Below are 24,973 nucleotides of genomic sequence, written 5' to 3'. Positions count from 1 at the left end.
CTTTCCACACTAACCTGGCCTATAAGTAACGCCCCTCGTCTATGGTTCCCTTGAGCGTTTTACCTCCGCTGGACTGCGTATAAGCCCATGTTTATATCGACCTTTTATGATACATATTTAAACTTTTCTAACGTCCTCTCTGAAGTGCTAATGCCTTGAAATTATTTGCATTTTGAGAGTCCAGATATTTGACATTATTTTAGATAATAACAGATCTGCTTGTGAGCACATTTAGTTTGAATTTTCTATGAACCAATCAGCTATCGGACCAGGTGAGCGTGGAAATAACAGTACTGTACTATAATTCCACTGACTATATATTCTGAAATGATTTTGCATAGTAGTGGTGATCCTTCATGCCTTGAGCAGTATGGTTGTTCTTTTGCTGCCAGATCCTTTTCCTATACAGCACCCAGGAAATATGTCGACGACTCCACCATTGGGATCAGCGTCAACAATTCTGCTCCCAACTATACCGCCCTTCAGGATTTATTGAACAGTCTCCAAAACTGGGCCACCAACAACCATGTCACCATCAACCATACCAAGACCATGGTTATGCACATCAACCTCTCCTCCGACATTGTCCCACCTCCTTCCATTACTCTAGATCCGAACACACTCCAGGTTGTAGATTCCACGAAGCTCCTCGGCGTCACCATAGACAACAAACTAAATTGGAAACCACACGTCAGTGAAGTTGTCAAATCCTCCAGTTTTCGTCTCCACCTCCTCCGCCGACTCAAGTCCCTCGGAGTTCCTGCACACGAGCTCCTCAGTGTTTACACAACATTCATACTTCCCAAGCTCACCTATGCCTCCCCCACCTGGTCTTCCTCCCTAAATGCCACACAACAGAAACACCTAGAAAAAGTGCAAAAGAGGGCATGCAAGATTATTCTCTCCCCTTCCTACTCCACATATCAAGAAGCGCTCAACACACTGACCCTTTCGACTATTACTGACCATCACCACGACCTCATCTGCAAATTTGGTAAGAAGCTTCTACACCATCCTCGACACCGGCTACTACTACCACCTGAGATCCCTAGTCCGAGAATTGCTGTTCGACACCACAACCGCATCCAGCCCATACGTGCACGAACTGATCGCTAAAAGAACAGCCCAGTCCCAACCATTGTAAAAATTATCAATAACTTGTAATAAACCAGTGTATTCACTCCCAGTAAACACTACTCCTTGCACTGTCACTATGTTGAAATGAACTGTAGTTTGAGCTTTTCACCATCTAGTTATTATATGTCTTATTTGTGTCACTTATGTTACTTGTATATTATTTGTAATTCGAAACCCATTCCCCAAATATGTAACTGTATATTTTCAGCCTTCTGGCTGCCAAGCTCTTTCAATAAACCGTTAATTATTATTATTATTATTATTATTATTATTATTATTATTATTATTATTATGAAGCAGCCGACTTCTGTGGAGGTCTTTAATATACAACTAGACCTTTCTTTTTTTGAACAGGGTACAATGATGGAGAATTACAGGGTTTAGGAAGTATTAAAACTTAAGGGTACAGTACAGTACAGTGTACAGTACTGTATGTGAATGATATTAGTCGAACTGTCATTTTTTTTTATCTTTTTTGTAGTGCAATATTTTTTATTTCTTTACAAGTCTTTGATGTTTTAGTGTTTTGAGCACTAGTGAATTCTTTAGAAGAACTGGCACTTTTGAGAAAAAAGACCAGTTATTATTATTATTATTATTATTATTATTATTATTATTGCTGTATTATGGTGGAGACAGGAGATAATGTCTGAACGTTCACTAGGCCATGTGCACCTCCTTACTAAGTTTCAACACTTAATCTTCAAAACTGTGAAAGTGAATATTTCAGACCATGTCATTGCCTGTCTTATTCAGGATTGGTGCCACTAGCTGCCTCTTACAGGTCAGGGTAAATGCCAGTGGCTACCTCCTGTAGGCCAGGAGGAGTGCCAGTGGCTACCTCCTGTAGGCCAGGAGGAGTGCCTTTGGCTACCCCCTGTAGGCCAGGAAGAGTGCCATTGGCTACCTCATGTAGACCAGGAGGAGTGCCATTGGCTACCTCATGTAGACCAGGAGGAGTGCCATTGGCTACCTCTTGTAGGCCAGGAGTGCCAGTGGCTACCGCTTGTAGGCCAGGAGTAGTGCCATTGGCTACCTCATGTAGACCAGGAGGAGTGCCAGTGGCTACCTCCTGTAGGATAGGAGTGCCAGTGGCTACCTCCTGTAGGATAGGAGGAGTGCCACTGGCTACCTCCTGTAGGATAGGAGGAGTGCCACTGGCTACCTCCTGTAGGATAGGAGGAGTGCCACTGGCTACCTCCTGTAGGATAGGAGGAGTGCCACTGGCTACCTCCTGTAGGATCGGAGGAGTGCCACTGGCTACCTCCTGTAGGATAGGAGGAGTGCCACTGGCTACCTCCTGTAGGATAGGAGGAGTGCCACTGGCTACCTCCTGTAGGATAGGAGGAGTGCCACTGGCTACCTCCTATTGACAAGGAAGAGTGCCACTGGCTACCTCCTGTAGGACAGGAAGAGTGCCACTGGCTACCTCCTGTAGGGCAGGAAGAGTGCCACTGGCTACTCCTATTGACAAGGAAGAGTGCCACTGGCTACCTCCTGTAGGACAGGAAGAGTGCCACTGGCTACCTCCTGTAGGACAGGAAGAGTGCCACTGGCTACCTCCTGTAGGGCAGGAAGAGTGCCACTGGCTACCTCCTGTAGGACAGGAAGAGTGCCACTGGCTACCTCCTGTAGGACAGGAAGAGTGCCACTGGCTACCTCCTGTAGGATAGGAGGAGTGCCACTGGCTACCTCCAGTAGGATAGGAGTGGTGCCACTGGCTACCTCCTGTAGGATAGGAGGAGTGCCACTGGCTACCTACCTCTGTAGGATAGGAGAGTGCACTGGCTACCTCCCCTGTAGGATAGGAGTGGTGCCACTGGCTCCTGTAGGATAGGAGTGGTGCCACTGGCTACCTCCTCCCTGTAGGACAGGAGGAGTGCCACTTGCTACCTCTCCTGTATGATAGAGTGCCACTGGCTACCTCCCCAGGATAGAGTGGTGCCACTGGCTACCTCCTGTAGGATAGAGTGGTGCCACTGGCTACCTCCTGTAGGATAGGAGGAGTGCCACTGGCTACCTCAGGATAGGAGTGCCACCATACTCTCCCAGATAGGAGGAGTGCCACTGGTCACCTCCTGTAGGATAGGAGGAGTGCCACTGGCTACCTCTCTGTAGGATAGGAGGAGGCCACTGGCTACCTCCTGTAGGGGATAGGAGTGCCACTGGCTACCTTGTAGGGGACAGAGGAGTGCCACTGGCTACTCTCCTGTAGGGATGGGGGAGTGCCACTGGCTACCTGTGATAGAGGAGTGCCACTGGCTACCTCTCTGTGACAGGAAGAGTGCCACTGGCTACCTCCTGTAGGATAGGAGGAGTGCCATTGGCTACCTCCTATTGACAAGGAAGAGTGCCACTGGCTACCTCCTGTAGGACAGGAAGAGTGCCACTGGCTACCTCCTATTGACAAGGAAGAGTGCCACTGGCTACCTCCTGTAGGACAGGAAGAGTGCCACTGGCTACCTCCTGTAGGACAGGAAGAGTGCCACTGGCTACCTCCTGTAGGATAGGAGGAGTGCCACTGGCTACCTCCTGTAGGACAGGAAGAGTGCCACTGGCTACCTCCTGTAGGACAGGAAGAGTGCCACTGGCTACCTCCTATTGACAGGAAGAGTGCCACTGGCTACCTCCTGTAGGACAGGAAGAGTGCCACTGGCTACTCCTGTAGGATAGGAGGAGTGCCACTGGCTACCTCCTGTAGGACAGGAGGAGTGCCACTGGCTACCTCCTATTGACAAGGAAGAGTGCCACTGGCTACCTCCTGTAGGACAGGAAGAGTGCCACTGGCTACCTCCTGTAGGATAGGAGGAGTGCCACTGGCTACCTCCTGTAGGACAGGAGGAGTGCCACTGGCTACCTCCTGTAGGACAGGAGGAGTGCCACTGGCTACCTCCTGTAGGATAGGAGGAGTGCCACTGGCTACCTCCTGTAGGACAGGAAGAGTGCCACTGGCTACCTCCTGTAGGATAGGAGGAGTGCCACTGGCTACCTCCTGTAGGATAGGAGGAGTGCCACTGGCTACCTCCTGTAGGATAGGAGTGCCACTGGCTACCTCCTATTGACAAGGAAGAGTGCCACTGGCTACCTCCTGTAGGACAGGAAGAGTGCCACTGGCTACCTCCTGTAGGGCAGGAAGAGTGCCACTGGCTACCTCCTGTAGGACAGGAAGAGTGCCACTGGCTACCTCCTGTAGGCCAGGAAGAGTGCCACTGGCTACCTCCTGTAGGCCAGGAGTGTCAATGGATAGATGTTCTTCACGTCTTACATGAAGGCTGAGGTGGTGTCTGGGAGTCATGGAAGAGACTGGGTGTGATCCTCGACATGAACACTGAGGGGGCCACCAAGGACAATACCTGGGCCCACCCCTTTACCTGTATCAACCCACGCCCCCACGTCCCCAAGCCGCCCACGCCTTCTACGTCTCTCGTGCCCCTATGTCTCCTTTTTTTATTTTTTCTCTTTCTCAAGGACACCATTCTCCTAAGATACACAAGAGTCGTATATGTTTAAATAATTAGATTTGGGACAAGACGAGTGGCACAAACAAACGACATTTATGTGGCTATAGGAGTGTGGTGGCAGAGGAAGCATAAGCGGACGTTGGGAATTTTACTCCTGTCGTGTGTTTCAACCTTACGGTCTTGTTATTGAGTCATTCACTACCACACTCCCATCTGTACACGGGAGTTATAATTATATTGTCGTTATTAATGTTATTACCAATTTTTTTTACGGTATTTTGATGTAAGTTTAACATTTCTTATTTTATTTTGTCTTGTGAGAATTACTGTATTAGAATGTTTATTGTAGTTGTTGTTGTTATTATTAGTACAGTATTATAAGTAATGGTTAGTAGTGGTAGTAGTAGTAGTAGTAGTAGTAGTAGTAGTAGTAGTAGTAGTAGTAGTAGTTAGGAGTAGTGATTAGCAAGAGTAGCATTAATAGTAGCATTAATATTAGTAGTCATTATTAATAGTACAGGTAGTAGTAGATTAGGTTAGGATGGTTATTCTTCAGGTGATCCGTAAAAGTAAATGTTGTTGCTTTACACGTTGTTTTGGACTATCATATTAATAGTAGTAGTAGTAGTTTTTGTGGTAGAAATAATAGTAACGAAAACAAGTCAACAAAAACTACGCATTTATTTTAGATATTTCCAGGTTGTAAGCGTGTACAGTATGTGAAGGAATTACTGGCTCCATTTATTTTGCGACATTTGATGAATTGGGTTTTTTTTTTCCATGATATGGAGGATCTCTCTCTCTCTCTCACGAGGATGCCTGTCTACTTGTAAAATGCACAGGCTCCTGAGTGTGTGTGTGTGTGTGTGTGTTAGATAGATAATCATTCAGTAAAATTGCCATATACGCTTAAACGTATTTAACATAAAAGTCAACATGTATATAGACAATGCAGGTATACAATGTACCTGAACGGTGCCGGTATACAATGTACCTGAACGGTGCAGGTATACAGTGGTAAACAGGAAGACAATTAGACCAAGGATAACTACCATAATTAAATACTTATTGCTTAACCTTGGGTACTAAATAATAACAAATGTACTGTATACAGATAAATGCCAAAGTTTGTGGTTTAATATAACAAGCATTAATGGATCACTTCAACTATACTATGTTCTGTGGATAGTAATACATACAATCGATATATTCGCTGTTTGTATGTAGAGTATGTTATGTATACTGTAAGTACTGTAATGTGTATTTGCCTTTCGTCAGTGTATGCACTTGTTCGTGTGCCTTTGTCTTAGGTCAAGTGTATTTATAACCGTAAGCAAAAAAATCACTTAGCAACTGGCACATTTATGAATTCTCAAGATTTTAATAGCGCTGATGTCAATACGTCATTCCTTGTTCGCCCAATCAGCACCCTGCGGTGAACACGTCACCAACCCGCCCGACCACTAAGCCATCGAGCAGGTAACACGTCATATACTCATCCAGCGAATCAGCATTAAGCTGTAAATATGACATTCGCCTAACCAACCAATAAACGTCAAGCAGCAGTAGGCGGGAGTGTTGGCGGGATCTGAATACGGAGTGTGGATGAAAACTGGGGTTGGTGTGTTTGTAGTTAAATGTGTTTGTTTTGCATGTTCTTCCCTCGCTCTTTGTCGTACAAAAAGTTGGCAGTTTGCTAGAGAGGATGAGACATTCTCTTTTTATACAAACGCACTGTGTATACACCTTTGGCGGTAGTCAGATTTTGGAGTTCTTAAACATCGAAATGATCTTGGCAAATCAAAACAACGTTACTGAAGGAAAGGTAATAATAGGTATAGACGAGAAATGTGACCTTGATCTCGGGTTATCAAAACAAACTGATCTAGGGAGGTAATAATAGGCTGAATTAATAAAAAAGTAAATACCCCTGTATATATTGAGGAATAGTATTCATAGCGTCAAAAACAAAACATGATGTATATACAGGCACAGGCTTCAGGGTCTGATGGAATCCCAGCCGAGGTGTATAAAGCAGGAGGACCTCTGCTTACCAACCGTCACCACTCTCTCCTGGAGAATATATGGGAAAAGGAGGAAATCCTCCAAGCTCTTAACGACGCCTCCAGCGTCAATATTTATAAGAACAAGGGGTACCGGTCAGACTGTAGCAACTACCGTGGGATCTCGCTTCTGTCCGTAGCTGGCAAAATTATCACCAGAGTCCCCCTAAACAGACTTCTTCCTGAGGCGGAAAACTTCCTCCCATAATCTCAGTGTGGCTTTAGACGATTACGTGGCACCACTGACATGATCTTTGCTGCCTGCCAGATACAGGAAAAGTGCAGAGAACAGCATCTTGACCTGTACATGGCTTTCATCGACCTAACCAAGGCCTTCAACTCGGTTAACAGGGAAGACCTCTGGTGGACCCTCAACTATTTTGGCTGCCCACCAAAATTCATCGCCATTGTGAGGCAACTCCATGATGGCATGAACGGCAGTGTCCTGCACAACGGCACCCAGTCTGAGTTCCCCATCCAAACGGGAGTTAAAAAAGGGTGTGTACTGGTACCAACTCTCTTTTCCATCTTCTTGGCTGCATTCCTTACTCGTGCCAGCGCAAATTTAGCTGAGAGGGTGGACATCGAGTACCGGATGAAGGGTCTTTTCAACATAAGACGACTCCAGGCAGGAACAAAGGTGTCGGCAGCTTCCATTGCTGAACTTCAGTATGCAGACGACCTAACCTTGTCCCTCACACTGAACACGACCTACAGGAGATCCTGAACACCTACGCAGATGCGTATGCACACTTCGGCCTTGAGGTGAATGTACACAAGACTCAGATTCTCCTTCAACCTGCCCCTGGTTCAGCCACACCTCCACCATCCCTCTAGCTTAATGGTAGAGTACTACCCTTTCTAATGTTACCCACTTTCGGTATCTCGGCTCCCACCTGTCCACCACCCAAACATCGATGAAGAGATTCAACATCGGTTCAGATGTGCATCTCAAGCCTTTGGCAGACTCCGAAACGGTGTCTTCAGCTGTAGGGAGTTGAAATTATCTACAAAGTTACACGTATATCGAGCAGTGGTCCTCCCCACCCTGCTATATGGCAGCGAGACATGGGTTACATACAGGAGGCACATCAAGGCACTTGAAAACTTTCACCAACGTAGTCTACGTTCCATCCTCCGAGTTTGCTGGGAAGACAAGAAAACAAATGCCAGCATTCTTGGTGACCCCAACTGTAGGAGCATCGAGGCTACTATTATTCATGAACAACTACGCTGGACTGGCCATGTTACCCGCTTGGACGACAGTAGACTGCCAAAGCAACTACAGCACAGCCACTTAACGAATAGTAAACGTAATGCTGGCGGGCAAGTGAAGAGGTATAAGGATAGTCTTAAGACAAACCTGAAAAAGTGCAAGATAGGCCCCCTTTAACTGGGAGACGATTACTACACACCGTAACGCTTGGAGGAGCACCACACAAGAAGGTGTCAATACTTCCGAGTTAGTCCGACTGCATAACGAGGCAGACGCTCCAACGCCGGAATGATGCTACCGCCGCCCCTCCCGCACGAGATGCAGCCCCCCTCACGTACAACTTCTGTGGTCGACCCTGCCAGTCCCGTATCGGCCTCTTTAGTCACCTCAAAACTCACCAATGAAGGTGTCATCCTTAATAACTCGATTTCGATTGACAGCAAAGTAGTAGTAGTAGTAGTAGTAGTAGTAGTAGTAGTAGTAGTAGTAGTAGTAGTAGTAGTAGTAGTAGTAGTAGTAGTGTGTGTGTGTGTGCCCAGCAGTAATTGGGAACCTGGATGTTTATCAATTTGTGGGTAGTGTTCCGGGGTAATGGTTAGTAAGGGCAGTTGATTTGTCCGGTCTTCTCGGATTATTTCTTGACACTGGGTCATGCAGCTCGTTAACTCAGGGTGTGGTTGTTGTGTTGGCGACAGCTTCTACACCTATACAAATTCACGCCTAGGTGGCTCTTGGGCCGGTCCTCCTCGTTACACGAGGGGCAGCCATTATTATTATACATGTGTGAGTGAGTGGTGTGTATTTATAAGTTTGGTGCGTGTGTGTAGGAGAGAGATGGGTGTACACGACAAGTGGGTGTGGTAGGGTGGGTGTACACACAAGTGGGTGTGGTGGGATAGGTGTACACGACAAGTGGGTGTGGTGGGATAGGTGTACACGCAAGTGAGTGCGGTGGGATAGGTGTACACGTAAGTGAGTGTGGTGGGATGGGTGTACACGCAAGTGAGAGTGGTGGGATGGGTGTACACGACAAGTGGGTGTGGTGGGATGGGTGTACACGACAACGGTGGGTGTGGTGGGGTGGGTGTGCACAAGTGGGTGTGGTGGGATGGGTGTACACAAGTGGGTGTGGTGGGATGGGTGTACACACAGGTGGGTGTGGTGGGGTGGGTGTACACGCAACAAGTGGGTGTGGTATGTGGTGTACACACAAGTGGGTGTGGTGGGGTGGGTGTACGCAAGTGGGTGTGGTAGGGTGGGTGTACACAAGTGGGTGTGTGGGTGGGTGTACACACAGTGGTGTGTGGGGTGGGTATACACGCAAGTGGGTGTGGTAGGTGGGTGTACACACAAGTGGGTGTGTGGGGTGGGTATACACGCAAGTGGGTGTGTGTGGGTGTACACACAAGTGGGTGTGTGGGGTGGGTGTACACACAAGTGGGTGTGGTGGGGTGGTGTGCACACAAGTGGGTGTGTGTGGGGTGGGTGTACACACAGAGTGGGTGTGTGGGGTGGGTGTACACAGCACACACAAGTGGGTGGGGTGGGCGTACACACAGTGGGTGTGGTGGGGTGGGTGTATACACAAGTGGGTGTGGTGGGGTGGGTGTACACGCAACAAGTGGGTGTGGTATGTGGTGTACACATCAAGTGAGCGTGTGGGGTGGGGTGGGTGTACACAAGTGGGTGTGTAGGTGGGTGTACACGCAAGTGGGTGTGGTAGGGTGGGTGTACACACAGAGTGGGTGTGGGGTGGTGTACACACAAGTGGGTGTGGTGGGGTGGGTGTACACCAGAGTGGGTGTGTGGTAGGGTGGGTGTACACACAGGTGGGTGTGGTGGGGTGGGTGTACACGCAACAAGTGGGTGTGGTATGTGGTGTACACATCAAGTGAGTGTAGTGGGGTGGGGTGAGTGTACACACAAGTGGGTGTGGTAGGGTGGGTGTACACACAAGTGGGTGTGGCAGTGGGATTTGGGTTGTATTTGCAAAGCGCCCATGTTGAAGTTGTGGGCGGAGCCTAGATTGTGAGTGGGCGTTGGGTGGGTGGGAGTTACACGTGGTGGGGTGGCTTCATGACATCATCCCCGCCTAGGCTGGCAGGGTGGTGGTGGTGGTGCAGGTAGGGAAAGGTCAAAGGGTGATGATGGAATGCTGGAGCGATTCTTGTAACTCACCCACCACTACCACCATTTCACTACCACCACCATCACACTACCACCACCATCACACTATCACCATCAACAATCACCACCACAAAACCCCCAATGAATTGACTTTGACAATGCCTCACACCTCCTCTAGTCTCACCACAACCAACAGACACAACAGAAAAACGACGTTGTTGTTGTTGAGTTTTTGTTGCTAGCGTCCGTTCCTGCCCTGTAATTGGTTATTATGGCATGCGACGTCACGTAATCATCGCCCTGCCATTGGTTACGAACATATGAATTACGTCATTTCGTGGCCCTACCATTGGCTGCGAGCATCCGTGACGTATTAGTATTCTTGGTCTGTCGTTGGCTGCAGGGTCAGACGGTGACGTCATATCCGTGCATCAACATTGGGTGCGTCTCAGTGATGATGTCATTCAACCCCTCCATTGGTCCTGCACGCATAATGACGTCATATTTTTGTTCTATTATTGGCTACTTGCATCATGACGTTGCCGGGTTGATATCTGTTCATGCCCAAGCATTAAAAACTAGTAAAAAAGAGATAATAGAGCAACCTTACTAGCCAAATTTATGAGGTTGTTTATAATATCATTAAAAGTTACATTTTTTGAAATATAAATAAAATATCTGCGAAATGAATATAGTGTTATCAATCCCTGCTGTGCTGTACGTGACCTTGTATCAGCAATGATGATTAGAAAAATAATAATTGCAGCCACAATATGTCTGATTTACCTTCAGTGTTAGAACATATTTTGCAAACATTAATAAACGTATTATTAAGCACTCTAGACGAATACATTTTAAAATGTATAATATACATGCATCAAATTCATCCTGTGAGCCTGCTGGACTCCCAAACATTCTGGCGATAATTCCCCATTCCCTCCCTCCTTCGGACCCTCCCTCCTTCCCTCCCTCCCTCCTTCGGACCCTCCCTCCCTCCCTCCCTCCTTCGGACCCTCCCTCCTTCCCTCCCTCCTTTGGACCCTCCCTCCCTCCTTCGCTCGCTCGCTCTCCAGACTGGCGCGAAAACAACACTTCAGTCATGATGGCGTCTCGCTGTAATATAAACGCCATTCTAGCCGTTATATCTCATGTTGTCGGTGCGTGAGTCAGTGAGACACGTTTTCGTATACAGTATCAAGTTAAAAGCCGGGAAAATGATTTTGCGAACCTTTAAGAATGTCAGGGTTGCTGGGCCAAGGGGTCCGGAGTCACAGTGTTGGGTACGAAGGATATTACGCGTAACTGAAGACTTGAGACTTTACTAAACTGATTGATTTACGCTGAAACAGAAGGGGAACATTAAAAAAAAATACGTTCACTTAATGCGATGACCACAATAAGGATCACCTGAAGATTAGACAACGCAACTTATTTCACCTGATGATTAAAGACCCCTAATGCTAACCTGCCCCCCTTGGTAATGTTAGGATGTTTACTCATTAGCTTGGGTGCCTAATGTTCACACTATTCATAATAACATTCAGAATGTTTTGTAAGAATCGGCACATTAGTGTTGTTCCCTGTGATGTTAAGTGAATGTATCTAACTAAATAAATAAACTCTCAGGCCAGTTTTCCCCTTAACTGTTGTCCATTGATAGTATGTAGGTGTTAGTCTTAGTGTGATGATATTAAGACAAGTGTAAAGATACTAAGCCGTTATATTAAGCAGAAGATGAAAAAAAAGATGAGTAAAATAAATAGAAGTATACAATGATAATAGAATGGAAATAAACAAAAAGTAAATAAAAATAAAGTTATTAATTTTATGAACAAGTTGAGGCGGCTGTGAGGAAAACAAAAAATAAATAAAAAATGAAGTAATTAATTTTATGGACAACTTGAAGCGGCTGTGAGGAAAACAAAATGTGATAATATTTGTGATGTTAATTAACTTGCAGTAGAATTTTCATCAAACAATTAAGCAGCAGTAGATCCATGTGTTTAACTACAGTACATAACTATTAACATACGACAAACATCCAGGATCTTCAGTTCAGAACAGTTTAATAAGTCTACGTAGGCAAGGTTTTATGAGCAATGAATTTTAAGTAGAACAAACACTAGACAGTTTTCTGATGATCAAAATTAATTTATAAAGGAAAGATAAACCAAGGAATATACCTTTGATTTGAGTATATTAATTAAAAACAAATTTCAGTGCTTTTAATTGTTTTTTTACGATATCTATTACACTGGTCAACATAAAAAAAAATTCTCATGGTTCTGGATCAAAACAGTCTGATTCTAGTGTAATTGTATGTGCTGAACTCAATTATGACATTCGTATAGCTGTATCAGGCTCAGTTTTCCAGAACCAGCATATCTATATATTTAGTGTACCATGCTATTCATACAGTAATTTATATGCTCATTGGCTCCACTTATGCAATTATTTTGTCCTGATTTGTGCTTTTTTGTTTGTTTCAGTTTGCTGATTCATGATATTGCATATCTACACCTGCATGATTTGTAATTACTCTGAAATTAACAAAACATGGAACGTCGCAAGTGTGTGAACGGTGCTGACAGTTTTTGCTACATATGTGGTGCCTTCACTCCTGGTAGCCTCAAGAAACCAATCACAAAAGCTGTTCGACTGAACTACAAAAGTTACTTCAAATGTCATTTGGGTGACCAAGACAAGAAATGGGCACCTCATGTAGCCTGTAAGTCTTGTGTTAACCACCTGAGCGAGTGGATGTGTGGTAAACGAAGTTCAGGAATGCCGTTTGCTGTACCAATGATATGGCGTGAACCTAAAGACCACAGTAGTGACTGCTACTTCTGTCTCACAAATATTAAGGGAATAAAAATCAAGACACGAGGCAAGGTACAGTACCCCAATATTGCTTCTGCAATCCGACCAGTACCGCACAGTGCTGAACTTCCAGTCCCAAATCCACCGACTGAACAAGAATTGAGTGATTCCGATTCTACCTCTACCTCAATGGAAAACGACTACCAGGATGACTCTGAAAATACCAGGCCTAAACTATTTACTCAAGAAGTGCTTCATGATCTCATCAGGGACCTGAACTTGTCAAAAGAAAGGGCTGAAGTTTTGGGATCCAGACTAAAGCAGCGTAACCTGCTAGAAGATGGAGTGCATATCACTACAGCGCGTTACCGACATAGACAGCTGTCTGCATTTTTCAGATGGCAAACAACCTTTGTTATTGCGAGGACGCAGTATCTCTCATGCAACAACTCTGCAAGTCTGAAACATACAAGACAGAGGATTGGAGGCTGTTTATAGACTCAGGAAAATACTCTCTGAAAGCTGTTCTTTTACACAATGGCAATCGGCTTCCATCTGTCCCAATAGCACACGCAACAAAAATGACTGAGAGCTATGAAACAATGAAAATTCTGTTGGCCGCTATAGAGTATGAAAAACACCAGTGGAAGATATGTGGCGATCTCAAAGTCATCAGTTTACTACTGGGCCTTCAGAGTGGCTACACAAAGCACATGTGCTTTTTGTGCTTGTGGAACAGCAGAGCTGATGCAGAGCACTATGTGAGAAAGGATTGGCCGACAAGACCAAGAGATGCTCCTGGAAGGTTTAACTGTGCTCACAATCCGCTTGTAGATCCAGAAAAGATATTTTTGCCTCCACTGCATCTAAAGCTCGGTTTGGCTAAAAATTTCATCAAAGCTATGGATCAATTCGGTGCTGGGACTCTATACTTATCTCAGAAACTAGGTGGTGTGGTTTCCGAAGCCAAGTTGAAAGCAGGTGTCTTGAATGGACCACAAATTCGTATACTAGTTAATGATAGCAAATTCACCAAAACATTGAACCCACTGGAGAAAAAAGCATGGGAATCATTTGTCAATGTGTCAAAGAATTTTCTTGGAAACTATCGTGCTGACAACTACAAAGAAATCGTAACAACCATGCTTCAGAATTATCATGCATTGGGAGCAAGGATGTCCTTGAAATTGCATTTTTTCCACTCTCATATTGAATTTTTCCCAGGTAACCTTGGAGACATTAGTGATGAACACGGCGAAGATGACACCGACCTGATAACGAGATCTGAGTTACTTAATGCACAAAGGCAGAACATACCATACAAAAAACTCAGATCAGACAACAATGACCCTAAATGGATAAATAATTATTTAAAGAACATCATTGGCCAAAGGAAGGCTATAGGTAGAAGGATAAATCGTGGCGAAATTCACCTCCGGGACTATTATAGGGTATTGGCGAGTAGGGTTAAAACCGAGATAAGGAAAGCAAAGAGGAATAATGAGGTAAGGATAGCAAGGGAGGCGAAGACAAACCCCAAAGGATTCTACCAAATGTATCAAACTAAAACACGAGAAAAGATTGGACCAATACGGTCAGACTCCGGTGAGCTCACTGATAACGACGGAGAAATGAGCAATAATTTGAATAAATATTTTTCAACAGTTTTCACCACCGAAAATTTAAACATGATACCCGAGGCACCGACTCTATTCAGAGATAGTGAAGAAAACAAATTAAGTGAGATAGTAGTGACTAGTAACGATGTTAGTAAGCAAATAGACAAACTAAAGCCTAATAAGTCACCTGGTCCCAATGAGATATTTGCCAGAGTATTAAAGGAATGTAAGGAAGAGCTTAGTATGCCCTTAGCAAAGTTGTTTAACATGTCCTTAAAAACAGGTGTAGTACCAGAATCCTGGAGGATAGCGAATGTAATACCGATTTTCAAGAAGGGGGATAGATCACTATCCTCTAACTACCGCCCAATCAGTCTAACATCAATAGTAGGCAAATTACTGGAAGCAATCATTTCAAACTCTATTCGAAATCACCTGGAGAAGCACCGATTGATCAATGATTCCCAGCATGGCTTCACAAGCGGACGTTCTTGCCTAACTAATCTATTAACATTCTGTTCATCAGTTTTCGAATCGGTGGACGAGGGGCACAATTATGATGTGGTATATCTCAACTTTAGCAAAGCCTTCGACAGAGTCCCCCACGAAAGACTAATTAGAAAAGTAGAAGCTCATGGCATCAAAGGTGACATCCTTAAATGGATTAGGGCGTGGTTACAGGACAGGAAACAGCGAGTGAGCATTAACGGCACTATGTCCCATTGGAGCAACGTCACAAGTGGAGTTCCCCAAGGCTCAGTGCTTGGACCATTATTATTTATTATATACATAAACGACATAGATATCGGCATAGACATAAGTAAATTTGCTGATGACATTAAAATAGGACGTGTTATCAAATCTGACGAGGACTCAGCAAAACTACAGGAAGATCTAAACAAATTTTTCGAATGGTCTGAAAAATGGCAGATGAAATTCAACTTGGACAAATGTAAAGTACTCAGTATAGGAGATGTAAACAGGGAAACCAGATACCAGATGAACAACGATGCCATAGAGAAATCCGACTGCGAGAGAGATTTAGGAGTAATGATAAGTAGGAACCTTAAGCCAAGTAAACAATGTGTTTTTGCTCGTAACAAGGCTAATAAAGTACTTGGGTTCATACAAAGGAGTGTTAGTTACAAGACTAGCGAGGTCATCCTAAAACTGCATCTTGCTCTTGTGAGACCACACCTGGATTACGCAGTTCAGTTCTGGTCACCGTATTACAGAATGGATATAGAATCCTTGGAAAGAATTCAGAGGAGAATGACAAGACTAATCCCGGGCATTAGGAACCTTGAGTATAGAGACAGGTTAAAGCATCTTAATTTGCACTCCCTTGAGAGACGTAGAGCGAGGGGCGACCTGATAGAGGTGTATAAGTGGAAGGCAGGGCTAAACAAAGGGGACATTACAAAGGTACTCAAATTATCCAACCAGGAGCGAACGCGTAACAATGGTTTTAAATTAGACAAATTTAGATTTAGGCGTGAAATAAGTAAACACTGGTTTGGAAACAGAGTAGTGGATGAATGGAACAAGTTACCAAATATCATCATTAACTCGAATACGCTGAATTGCTTCAAACATAGGTTGGATGCTCATATGAGCAATAGGGGTTGGGTGTAAACGGGACTGCCCAGTATGGGCCAATAGGCCCGCTGCAGTTTCCTCCATTCTTATGTTCTTATGTTCTTAAGATATCGCCATAATGGAGAGCAGATATCAGGGACAATTCAGTCCTAACATGATGGGCGACTATTGCTGGACACTGCAACGAGAAGAGAGCAAGCTGTACAAGAGAAAGAGTAAAGTTCAGAAGCACTTTTAGAACTTTATATTTTGTCATTATAAAGGATTTGAACTTATGTTTTTTGGTACAATTTTTTATGAGCTTATCTGCGATAGGTTTAAAATTGTATCTTGCATGACCCGATAATGTTACTATATTTACTATTTTTTTTATTCTTTAAGAAAGTAGGTCTGATGGAAGAATGAAACATCCAATTAATATTCATTAATATGAAATTAGTCATGAAAGCACAGTCACATGAGATAATCTCATCTTTTGCACGACACGTGATGGAATATTAAATATTTGTACCTATTGATTTTTTTTATAAAACCTGGTCTGATAGAACAAAACAAATATCAGATTCGAATTCAGCAATATGAAATTAGTTGTGTGAGCATGATCTCATATGTGAACCATTTTGGCTGTTGACCAGTGTTATGTGGATTTTGAAAAAGGATTTAGTAAGGTAAAACACAATAAACTTATAGATGTCTTGGATAAAATTGACAATATTGAAAGATATAATAAAAACAATCTTCATGAGTACCAATATTCTGTAGTGTTATTAAATACTGTAGTGAACTTGATGATACTCTGATAGTTAGAGAGAGTAACACAAAGTTGTATAATATTCTCAACATTAAATTATAGTGCATTACCTATTTAGAATTGTTAATACTTTGTAATACAGAAGAAAGTATGAAAATTTAATAAAAGAGTAATTTTAAGTTTTATGAATGTAAATGATATTACACTAAGATCTTACTGGTGAGTGAAGAGACATTACAAAAACTGGTTAATAAATTAGTGGGAAAATATTAATTGTATCTAAATAAACCATAAAAATCCACAGTAAAAATTATGGGAGGAAACAAAAACTTGGATGGAAAATTCTTAGTATTTGAGATGTAATTTAAAGTTATATTGGTAAATGTGAAAAGAAAATAATAACAGATAAATGAAGTAAAAACAGCATTTGGTAATCTTAGGGATATAATGAAGAGGAAAGTTTGTCTTAGGTTGAGAAAGTGAGTTATTAAAATAAAAAAAAAAGGTTGTTGAAATACTTAACAAAATCGTTGAAATACTAAAAAAAAAAAAATTAGAATATTAATTTTTTCGTTGAAATACTAAAAAAAAGGTTAAACTTAAAAAAAATGTTGAAATACTAAAAAAAAAAAATCATTGAAATATTAAAAAAAAAATGAAATGGAAAAAAATGTTGAAATAGTAAAACAAAACAAAAAATATATGAAATACTAAAAAAAAAAGGGTTGAAATACTACAAAGGTTTAAAAAAAATTGTTGACTTTAAAAAAAAGCATAATTGAAATGCTATACTAAAAACCGTTGTCTGGGTCAAAGGCATAGAATACATACAACAGAGATCAGAAGGAGTTTATAGGCCATCAACATATCATATTACAGTGGAATGCTAAAGAATCAGTTACCCCCACACTTCACCTCTCAAAACCCCCCACACCCCCCACACACACACACACAGCACACGCCAACAGCCCAACACACACACACAGCACACGCCAACTCCCCAACACACACACACACACACAGTACAATGCTGAAACCTTTATTAAACAAAATATTTATTATACCCACTTTGTTATCTCTTGTTTTAAAGGATCATATGAAGTTTAGACACACCAGCATATTTAACTGAGGGGTTAGGTTAGGTTGAGTAAGGTGAGATTAGGTTAGGATATGTTAGATTTGGTTAAGTTAGGTTTGGTAAGATTAGGTTCTGTTAGGTAAGGTTAGGTTTGGTTAGGTTTTAGTTAGGTTAGGTTAGATTGGGTAAAGATTAGTTTCGTGTTAGATTAGGTTAGCGTTAGGTTAGGTTAGGGTGTTAAATACAGTGTACAATTCTATCATATAATATGGGGTTTTGATTCCCAAGGTGAGGTTTATGTTAGCGATGTTTCCAAGTATTATACATACCTTCAGACGGTCACCACCAGGGCCCCACTTGTTTACACGTCGTTTGTAAAGGTCAGGGGATATATACTCAGCTGTTCCTACCACTCATGTTTTTTAAATGAAACTCAAAGTGTACACGTAAATGGTTAACTTTAAACTGAAACACATAAGTAACATTGGAACTCTTACTGACACTCTTAGCTTAATTAGAGACCTTCACTTAACATCAAAGAGTTTCAATTAATGCGCAGAATATTTGCGCATTGTTTTCGTTTTTTAGCAAAAATCTCATTATAATTATGTTAATTAATATATTTTGTTTTGTATTTTCGCTTAAATTAACCAGTTAAATACAGTTTGACATCTTGAGTTACGGAAAACAAGAAGAATATTCATTGTTGGAACCTTCGTGAACCTGGTACCAGGAATTGTTAGCGCGTTCACTTGTGTAAGGCTACGTCAGTCACGACGGTGTTATGACACTATAGTGGTGACGTCATGTGCTGGACCACTTTATTATTTCATTACCATTTATTATTATTATTATTATTATTATTATTATTATTATTATTATTATTGTTATTAATATTATTATTATTGTTATTATTATTATTATTATTATTATTATTATTATTATTATTATTATTATCATTGTTATTAATATTATTATTATTGTTATTATTATTATTATTATTATTATTATTATTATTATTATCATCTTCATCATTATCAGTGTTATTATTGTAAAAAAATAGTTTTTATTATATATATTTTATATAATTTCTGTGGGCTGCGTAGGTCAGTGGCAGAGATGCATCATATTCATTGACACTATATATAGGTCAGATTCATGTGGGTAATGCCACTGTTCACTGCCATGCAGGACAGAGGTTCGTACACAAAGAAGGAAATACATCATATTCATTAGCAGTATATATAGGTCAGAGGTTCACATACATTGGAGTTATATTCTAATTGAAGACTAATCAGTGTGGGCTAGCAGTAAATTTGGGATAAACAGCAAGAATGTCCTCAAGCACCCCTGATTCAATGTAGTAATTACATAGTTCAAGATACAATAAGTCAGGTGGCCTGAAGTCTTTGACAGTGTCACATTCAATAATATAGTGTTCAAGTGTATGCTTTAGAGGTTTATCACAAAGTTTACATACTGAGTGTTACGGTATGGGTACAGCGTTACTAACTTGCCAGATGTGTCTAATTCTGGCCACGACTACTTCACATTGTCTGGTTCTGTCCTTATGCTGGCCATACCGGTACCTCTTGTCACAAAATTTGTCATATTTACTAATGCTACAACTGCCAGGTCTCACTGCATTTCTCACTTCTTCTAGATCAGAGTTCATGATTTTGACTTGAATGTTTTTAATTACAGCATTGGACAGGCCAAGGTCACGGTCAACATTTTCTTTCTTACATGCCTCATTGGCCAGTCTATCAGCACAGTCATGATACCTGATTCCAACATGGGACGGAATCCACACAAATTCGATACGAAAGTTGTTCTCATTGGCAGTTATCACATTCCTTTTAATATCACATACAACTTTAGACATAGAACCTGACGGGCTGTTCATTGATTTCAAAGCACTTTGAGTCACAGAATATCACCCCACCTCCATTTTCTTTAAGGTAGTCTGTGGCTAAGTAGATTCCAGTTAGTTCAGTTTGTGTTGTGCTGGCCCAGTTGTTCAGCCTTTGCTGTTTGACACTATCATCTCTTTTTCTTTATATATTACAATTGCACAGCCTGTTCTACCTGTGTTTGTCTGCACAGAACCATCAGTAAAAGCATAACATTCGCTTGATTTAATACTGTACTCTCTATGTGTCTGTTAATAGTTTCTAGTGTGACACATCTCACCACATCGGTGTTTAACATTTGCTTACTACCAATAGGAGTGTAATTAATAGGAACTGATATATCCAGCCAAGGAGGACGGGGTTACTTCAGTGAAAAACTATGTTCATGCACAAGGAAAATTATATGTAAGAATTTTTAGAACTTTGCCCCCTGGAGTGTGTTATGTGACAAACAACACTGGGAGAAGTTGTACGTAGGTGTAACAAACAGCGGCGGCACGTGTCTCTCAAACTCATATCCTGGGTTCGAGTCCTGATTCGGGTCAGACGTGGGAAGGGTGTTATCCGGTGTGACCAAACGTCTCAGGTCACAATAAATGTCAGAATAAAGCAACAAAACCAACTGACCCCAATAGATAGTAAGATGATAAGTGGTGAAACGATAAATAAATAAAGAAGGATTGCTGACGCTAGTAATTGCTGACATTGTTAACTGCTGACACTATTAACAAGGACTGACAACTCCCCAGATAGGTGTATATAAACAAGAAGGAACCACACCTCCACCGTATCTTCAAGACGTCAAACGTAAACACAGACGATGTATACATAGACAGTGTAGATATACAAACAATGAGAGACAATAAATCACCTGGACAAAAGCTAGTCTAACAAAGCCATCGTAAGAGTATTTCCACTAAGGTCCTTTGTTAACCTGGAGAAACAATCAATAACAAGAAAGATGTAAAACTAGACATATTAAGTTATGGCTAAATATAACAGGTACTACATTATTACACCCACCAGACATGGCAGGTTGGCCAAGAGGTCACGAAGGAGAGTTAACAAGATATAATTTCTCTCTGGCAAATGTAGAACTGTGGTGTAATTTGCCTCCTTGAGTGATGTAAGAACAACGGGAACTTTACGTGATTCACTTGTGGGGACAGCCTAGTTGAGGCGGTTGGTTAGGGGCGATCATTACGAGGTTGTTGCCATAAGATCAAGGTTTATAATATGACCAAAGAAACTGTGGTTTTTCATGCCATTGACCTGGTAAATAGCTCGTGGTGTGGGAATAGCCCTCATGTCCCCTGTTGTTGTGTTTATACCTCGAGCACATCCCCGGCGACTCTTATACAGTGCAGTCAGTCCTAAAATGACTTAACTAATCCTAACCTAACCTATACAGTGCAGTCAGTCCTAAAATGACTTAACTAATCCTAACCTAACCTATACAGTGCAGTCAGTCCTAAAATCACTTAACTAATCCTAACCTAACCTAATCTATACAGTGCAGTCAGTCCTAAAATGACTTAACTAATCCTAACCTAACCTATACAGTGCAGTCAGTCCTAAAATCACTTAACTAATCCTAACCTAACCTAACCTAACCTAACCTATACAGTGCAGTCAGTCCTAAAATCACTTAACTAATCCTAACCTAACCTAACCTAACCTATACAGTGCAGTTAGTCCTAAAATCACTTAACTAATCCTAACCTAACCTATACAGTGCAGTCAGCCATAAAATCACTTAACTAATCCTAACCTAACCTATTGTGTGTGACTGGAACTAATTCAATCCAAAAATCAATGAATTAATCCATAAAAAAAATCCGAATTAGATAATCCATCCCAAGACAAACCGAGTCCCAGAGAGGTCTCAGTTACCACTCAAATGTGAAGACTGAGCGTGTGAGGGGAAACTTCAGGTATTTATTTGTGTTTACCGACGGACGTTTTATCAGTAACGAGTTTATTAAAGTGTTGAGTTTGACAGTGTAATATGCTGTGTGTGTGTGGAGGTTGTCAGCAGTGTGAGGGGTGAGTGGTAATGAGACTCCTACACAGTACTAGTTTGCAGCGGTACTTGGCAGGAGCTGAGTGTCTGGCTCCCCGTCTGTTGTCTCGTGAGGGTCAGTGTTATGCTACCGGCAGACTCGTTCAGGCTACGGGGAAGTTCTTTATACAGATCGAGGGAGATGTGGTTAAGGTCCTGGACGAAGGAGAATCGACTATGGGACTCCTGTGTCGAGTTTTCAACATGTTGGGGCGAGATTTTATATGGTTTAGTTTAGCATGAAACCTTCCTCATTGTTTTCCTGGGAGTTATAGAGCCTTAAGAACGGTGTTTGTTGACCTTAATTAATGGAGAAATATTGCGGAGGTAGTGAATTGTCTTGTACCCTTTAGGTCTTGAGATATGAGCTACCCACCTTAATTAAACTACCTTGTTACGAAAGCAGCAGCAGGCTACCCACCTTAATTAAACCACCTTGTTACGAAAGCAGCAGCAGCAGCAGCAGTGTTAGAGACGGACCTCTTCCAGAAGGACGGTCTCCAGACTGGCAGCTGCCAGGTGTAGGTCACAGTGTTCTCCTCTTGCATGTTTCCCGTCAACTCTTAGGCTCTTCAATAAATCTTGCTGACTAGGCTTCACCCAAGGTCGACCTTATGAAGCTTGTGTTAACTAACGAGAGTGACTTGTCGGTTCACGTGAGGAGGCTGTTAACCTCCTGGACAAGGAAGTGTTCAAGTAGCAGCTCGTCTGGAGGTTTTCAGTAAAGTTCTTCTTGTTCTGAGGTTTTCGACCAATTCCATGGTTTACAAGAACACGTTTTCTGTGAAGATATTTAAATGAGGCAACCAAGTGAAGTGTTCCTTGGCTAGGAGGATCACATTTAATGGGTGGAAGCCTCCTTTTGAACCCTCGTTTAGGATCTATGTTCGGGAAGAAGCTTCAGCACCCTCAGCATTATGTTAGGCTGGGTCTCTTCTCATCAATCGTTTCCTCATACATTTCGTGAGAACCAGAGGGAGGAAGGGAGAAGAACGTGGTGGTAGAATCTTGAGGACACGAGAGGTGGTGGTGAGCCAGGTAGCTTAGGAGGGAGTCATGCTCCTGCCGAGGTTAGGTTAGCGGGGTTGTCAAGGCGACCTTCGGCTCCCTCTCTGGCCGCTGCTGGTTTCGCAACACTCAAACACATTGATTCGATTGGTCAAGGTTGCCGTCCTTCTGTCCAGGTGGGAACACTGCCACGCCAAGACGTATTTTTCTCCTGTGGTTCGGAGGAAAGGGGACGGGAGGGGAGGGGGCAGTTTGATCGTTCTTCCTACGAGTCTACAAAGCTCATGACTAGTATTTCAGGCTGTTGTTCATGGTTAAATAGGACGCCACAATCTCACGCTTCACGGTGGGTGCCTCGAGGGGTCCACTAACAGGCAGTGAGTCAGTTTGGGAACATTTCCGAGACGATGGTATGGTGGTTGTTCCTGAGTCTGTTTCTTCCATTAGTTATGAGATTTGTTAACTGGAATTTTCAGGTTCTGGCGTCACCTGTTTATTCTAGAGTAACTTGTGTGTGTGTGTGTGTGTGTGTGTGTGTGTGTGTGTGTGTGTGTGTGTGTGTGACACTAATACAGCCTCTGGAGTTATCTTGGTCCCGGGAACGTGGTCTACGTTTACTAGACGCAATAAGGAATTTTACGTCGGATAATTTTTAATAAGCCATCATAAGGTTGACTGGTGTCACGAGTAGCAAGGCTTCTGACCCTCTTGTTGTAAGGAGGGATGATGGTTTTGTTTCTTGTGATCCTTATCTGTCGTGGGTCACGACTTGTCATGTTCTTACCAAAGAATCAAACTCGTAGCTTTAGGCCTGAGTCTGTGTTACCATGCGCGGTAACTTGACGACGGCTCACGTCATCACTGTCTGAAGGCTGTTCATGATTATTTACGGGTGACGGCTCACTCGACGCTGTGTTCCTTGATCATAAATCAGAGCTTCCGCAGGACATATCTAATGTCATTATCAAGGCTGTCAAGAGTGAAGCTCACGCAGCCTGACAGCGTTCCTGGAGGACATGACCTGAGGGACACTGTGTCCTCCTTGACCCTCCTGCTTCACTTGTCCTCACGTCAACCCGGAGTGGAGGAGGCTGGGCTACTTCGAGGACTTTCATCGTCAGATATCTCAGGTACAAATTTTAACCCGAGGTCCGAGGAATCGCGGAAGGAGAGTACCACTCCCATACACTGGTTGGTGGGCATGGCTCCCTCAAGAAGGTGAGATGCTCCGGCAGCCTCGGGAGCTTACAGTACTATTGCCTTCTACCTCCCTTTAGCTCCACCAGTCGCCCTAAATGTACGTAGGCTATAAATGAGAGATTGATCTTGATGTGTGTTTTATAACTGATGACAGGTGAGACGACTCAGAGTCCCTATATCTTGTGGGGTGTGTTGACGTGATCTCTGGAATTTAAGTTGTTGGTCGTAGATTGTTGTGTTGTAGCCCACGATTGACGACCTTGGGATGCAGCCACGGCACACTCTTAACCTTCGGCATAGGAGTTAGGATTTTTTTTCTGTTTATTTACGTGTTTTAATTTTTTTTCTGTTTATTTACGTGTTTTAATATTTTTTTTCTGATTTAGTGGCAGTGACACACACGAGGGGTCGAGAGACTTGGGTTTTCAACTTCATGGACCTGTTGAGTGAACATAACTGTTTTGTACGCGAGTGGCCGATATTAGCATTACAGTATATATATCTGGAGGAACAACACAATAAGCTGACAGGTAGACGGCAATCCTTAACCTACCATCACAAGTAACTTTATTCTGTGGCACCTTAAGCCTATAAATGATATATATACAAGACTATTAAAAACAATGGAGGGATCCTACACTAGTCACACCTCACCTTCCCTCGGCATGGCCACCTCAAGTTGCGGAGGCCAAGTAAAACAAGTATATAAACACACCTTAATGTTACAGTAGTTCCAATACAATCACGACACTCAGCCCAGGTAAACCAGGTACTCCTTTAGGTTACAGTGGTGCCAATGCCAACAGTCACAACTCTCAACACAGCTTCTGACTTTCGACTTCATTACAGCCAAACAGTTTCACTCGTCAGCCTTTCCATCACAGACTGTATCGCTTATTTCTCTCTCAAAATTCGTTTT

General features: G+C 42.7%; 1 protein-coding gene across 1 annotated transcript; it reads right to left on the bottom strand.

The window, feature by feature from the left end:
* Window positions 1–1,915: 1,915 nt before the first annotated feature.
* On the bottom strand, window positions 1,916–8,392 carry LOC121873965 (cell wall protein DAN4-like; the record flags this gene model as incomplete). The annotated part of the gene is made up of 6 exons (XM_042377843.1): window positions 1,916–2,470; window positions 2,632–2,865; window positions 3,568–3,702; window positions 3,896–4,192; window positions 4,995–5,045; window positions 8,327–8,392. Coding segments are annotated over 6 exons (1,338 nt in total), but the record flags the coding sequence as incomplete, so codon positions are not given.
* Between the last annotated feature and the right edge of the window lie 16,581 nt (window positions 8,393–24,973).

This window comes from Homarus americanus, unplaced genomic scaffold (assembly GCF_018991925.1).
Source record: "Homarus americanus isolate GMGI-L3 unplaced genomic scaffold, GMGI_Hamer_2.0 scaffold25827, whole genome shotgun sequence".
Taxonomy (NCBI): domain Eukaryota; kingdom Metazoa; phylum Arthropoda; class Malacostraca; order Decapoda; family Nephropidae; genus Homarus; species Homarus americanus.
The sequence above is the reverse complement of the archived record's forward strand: the minus strand, read 5'-3'. Positions and strand labels throughout refer to the sequence as shown.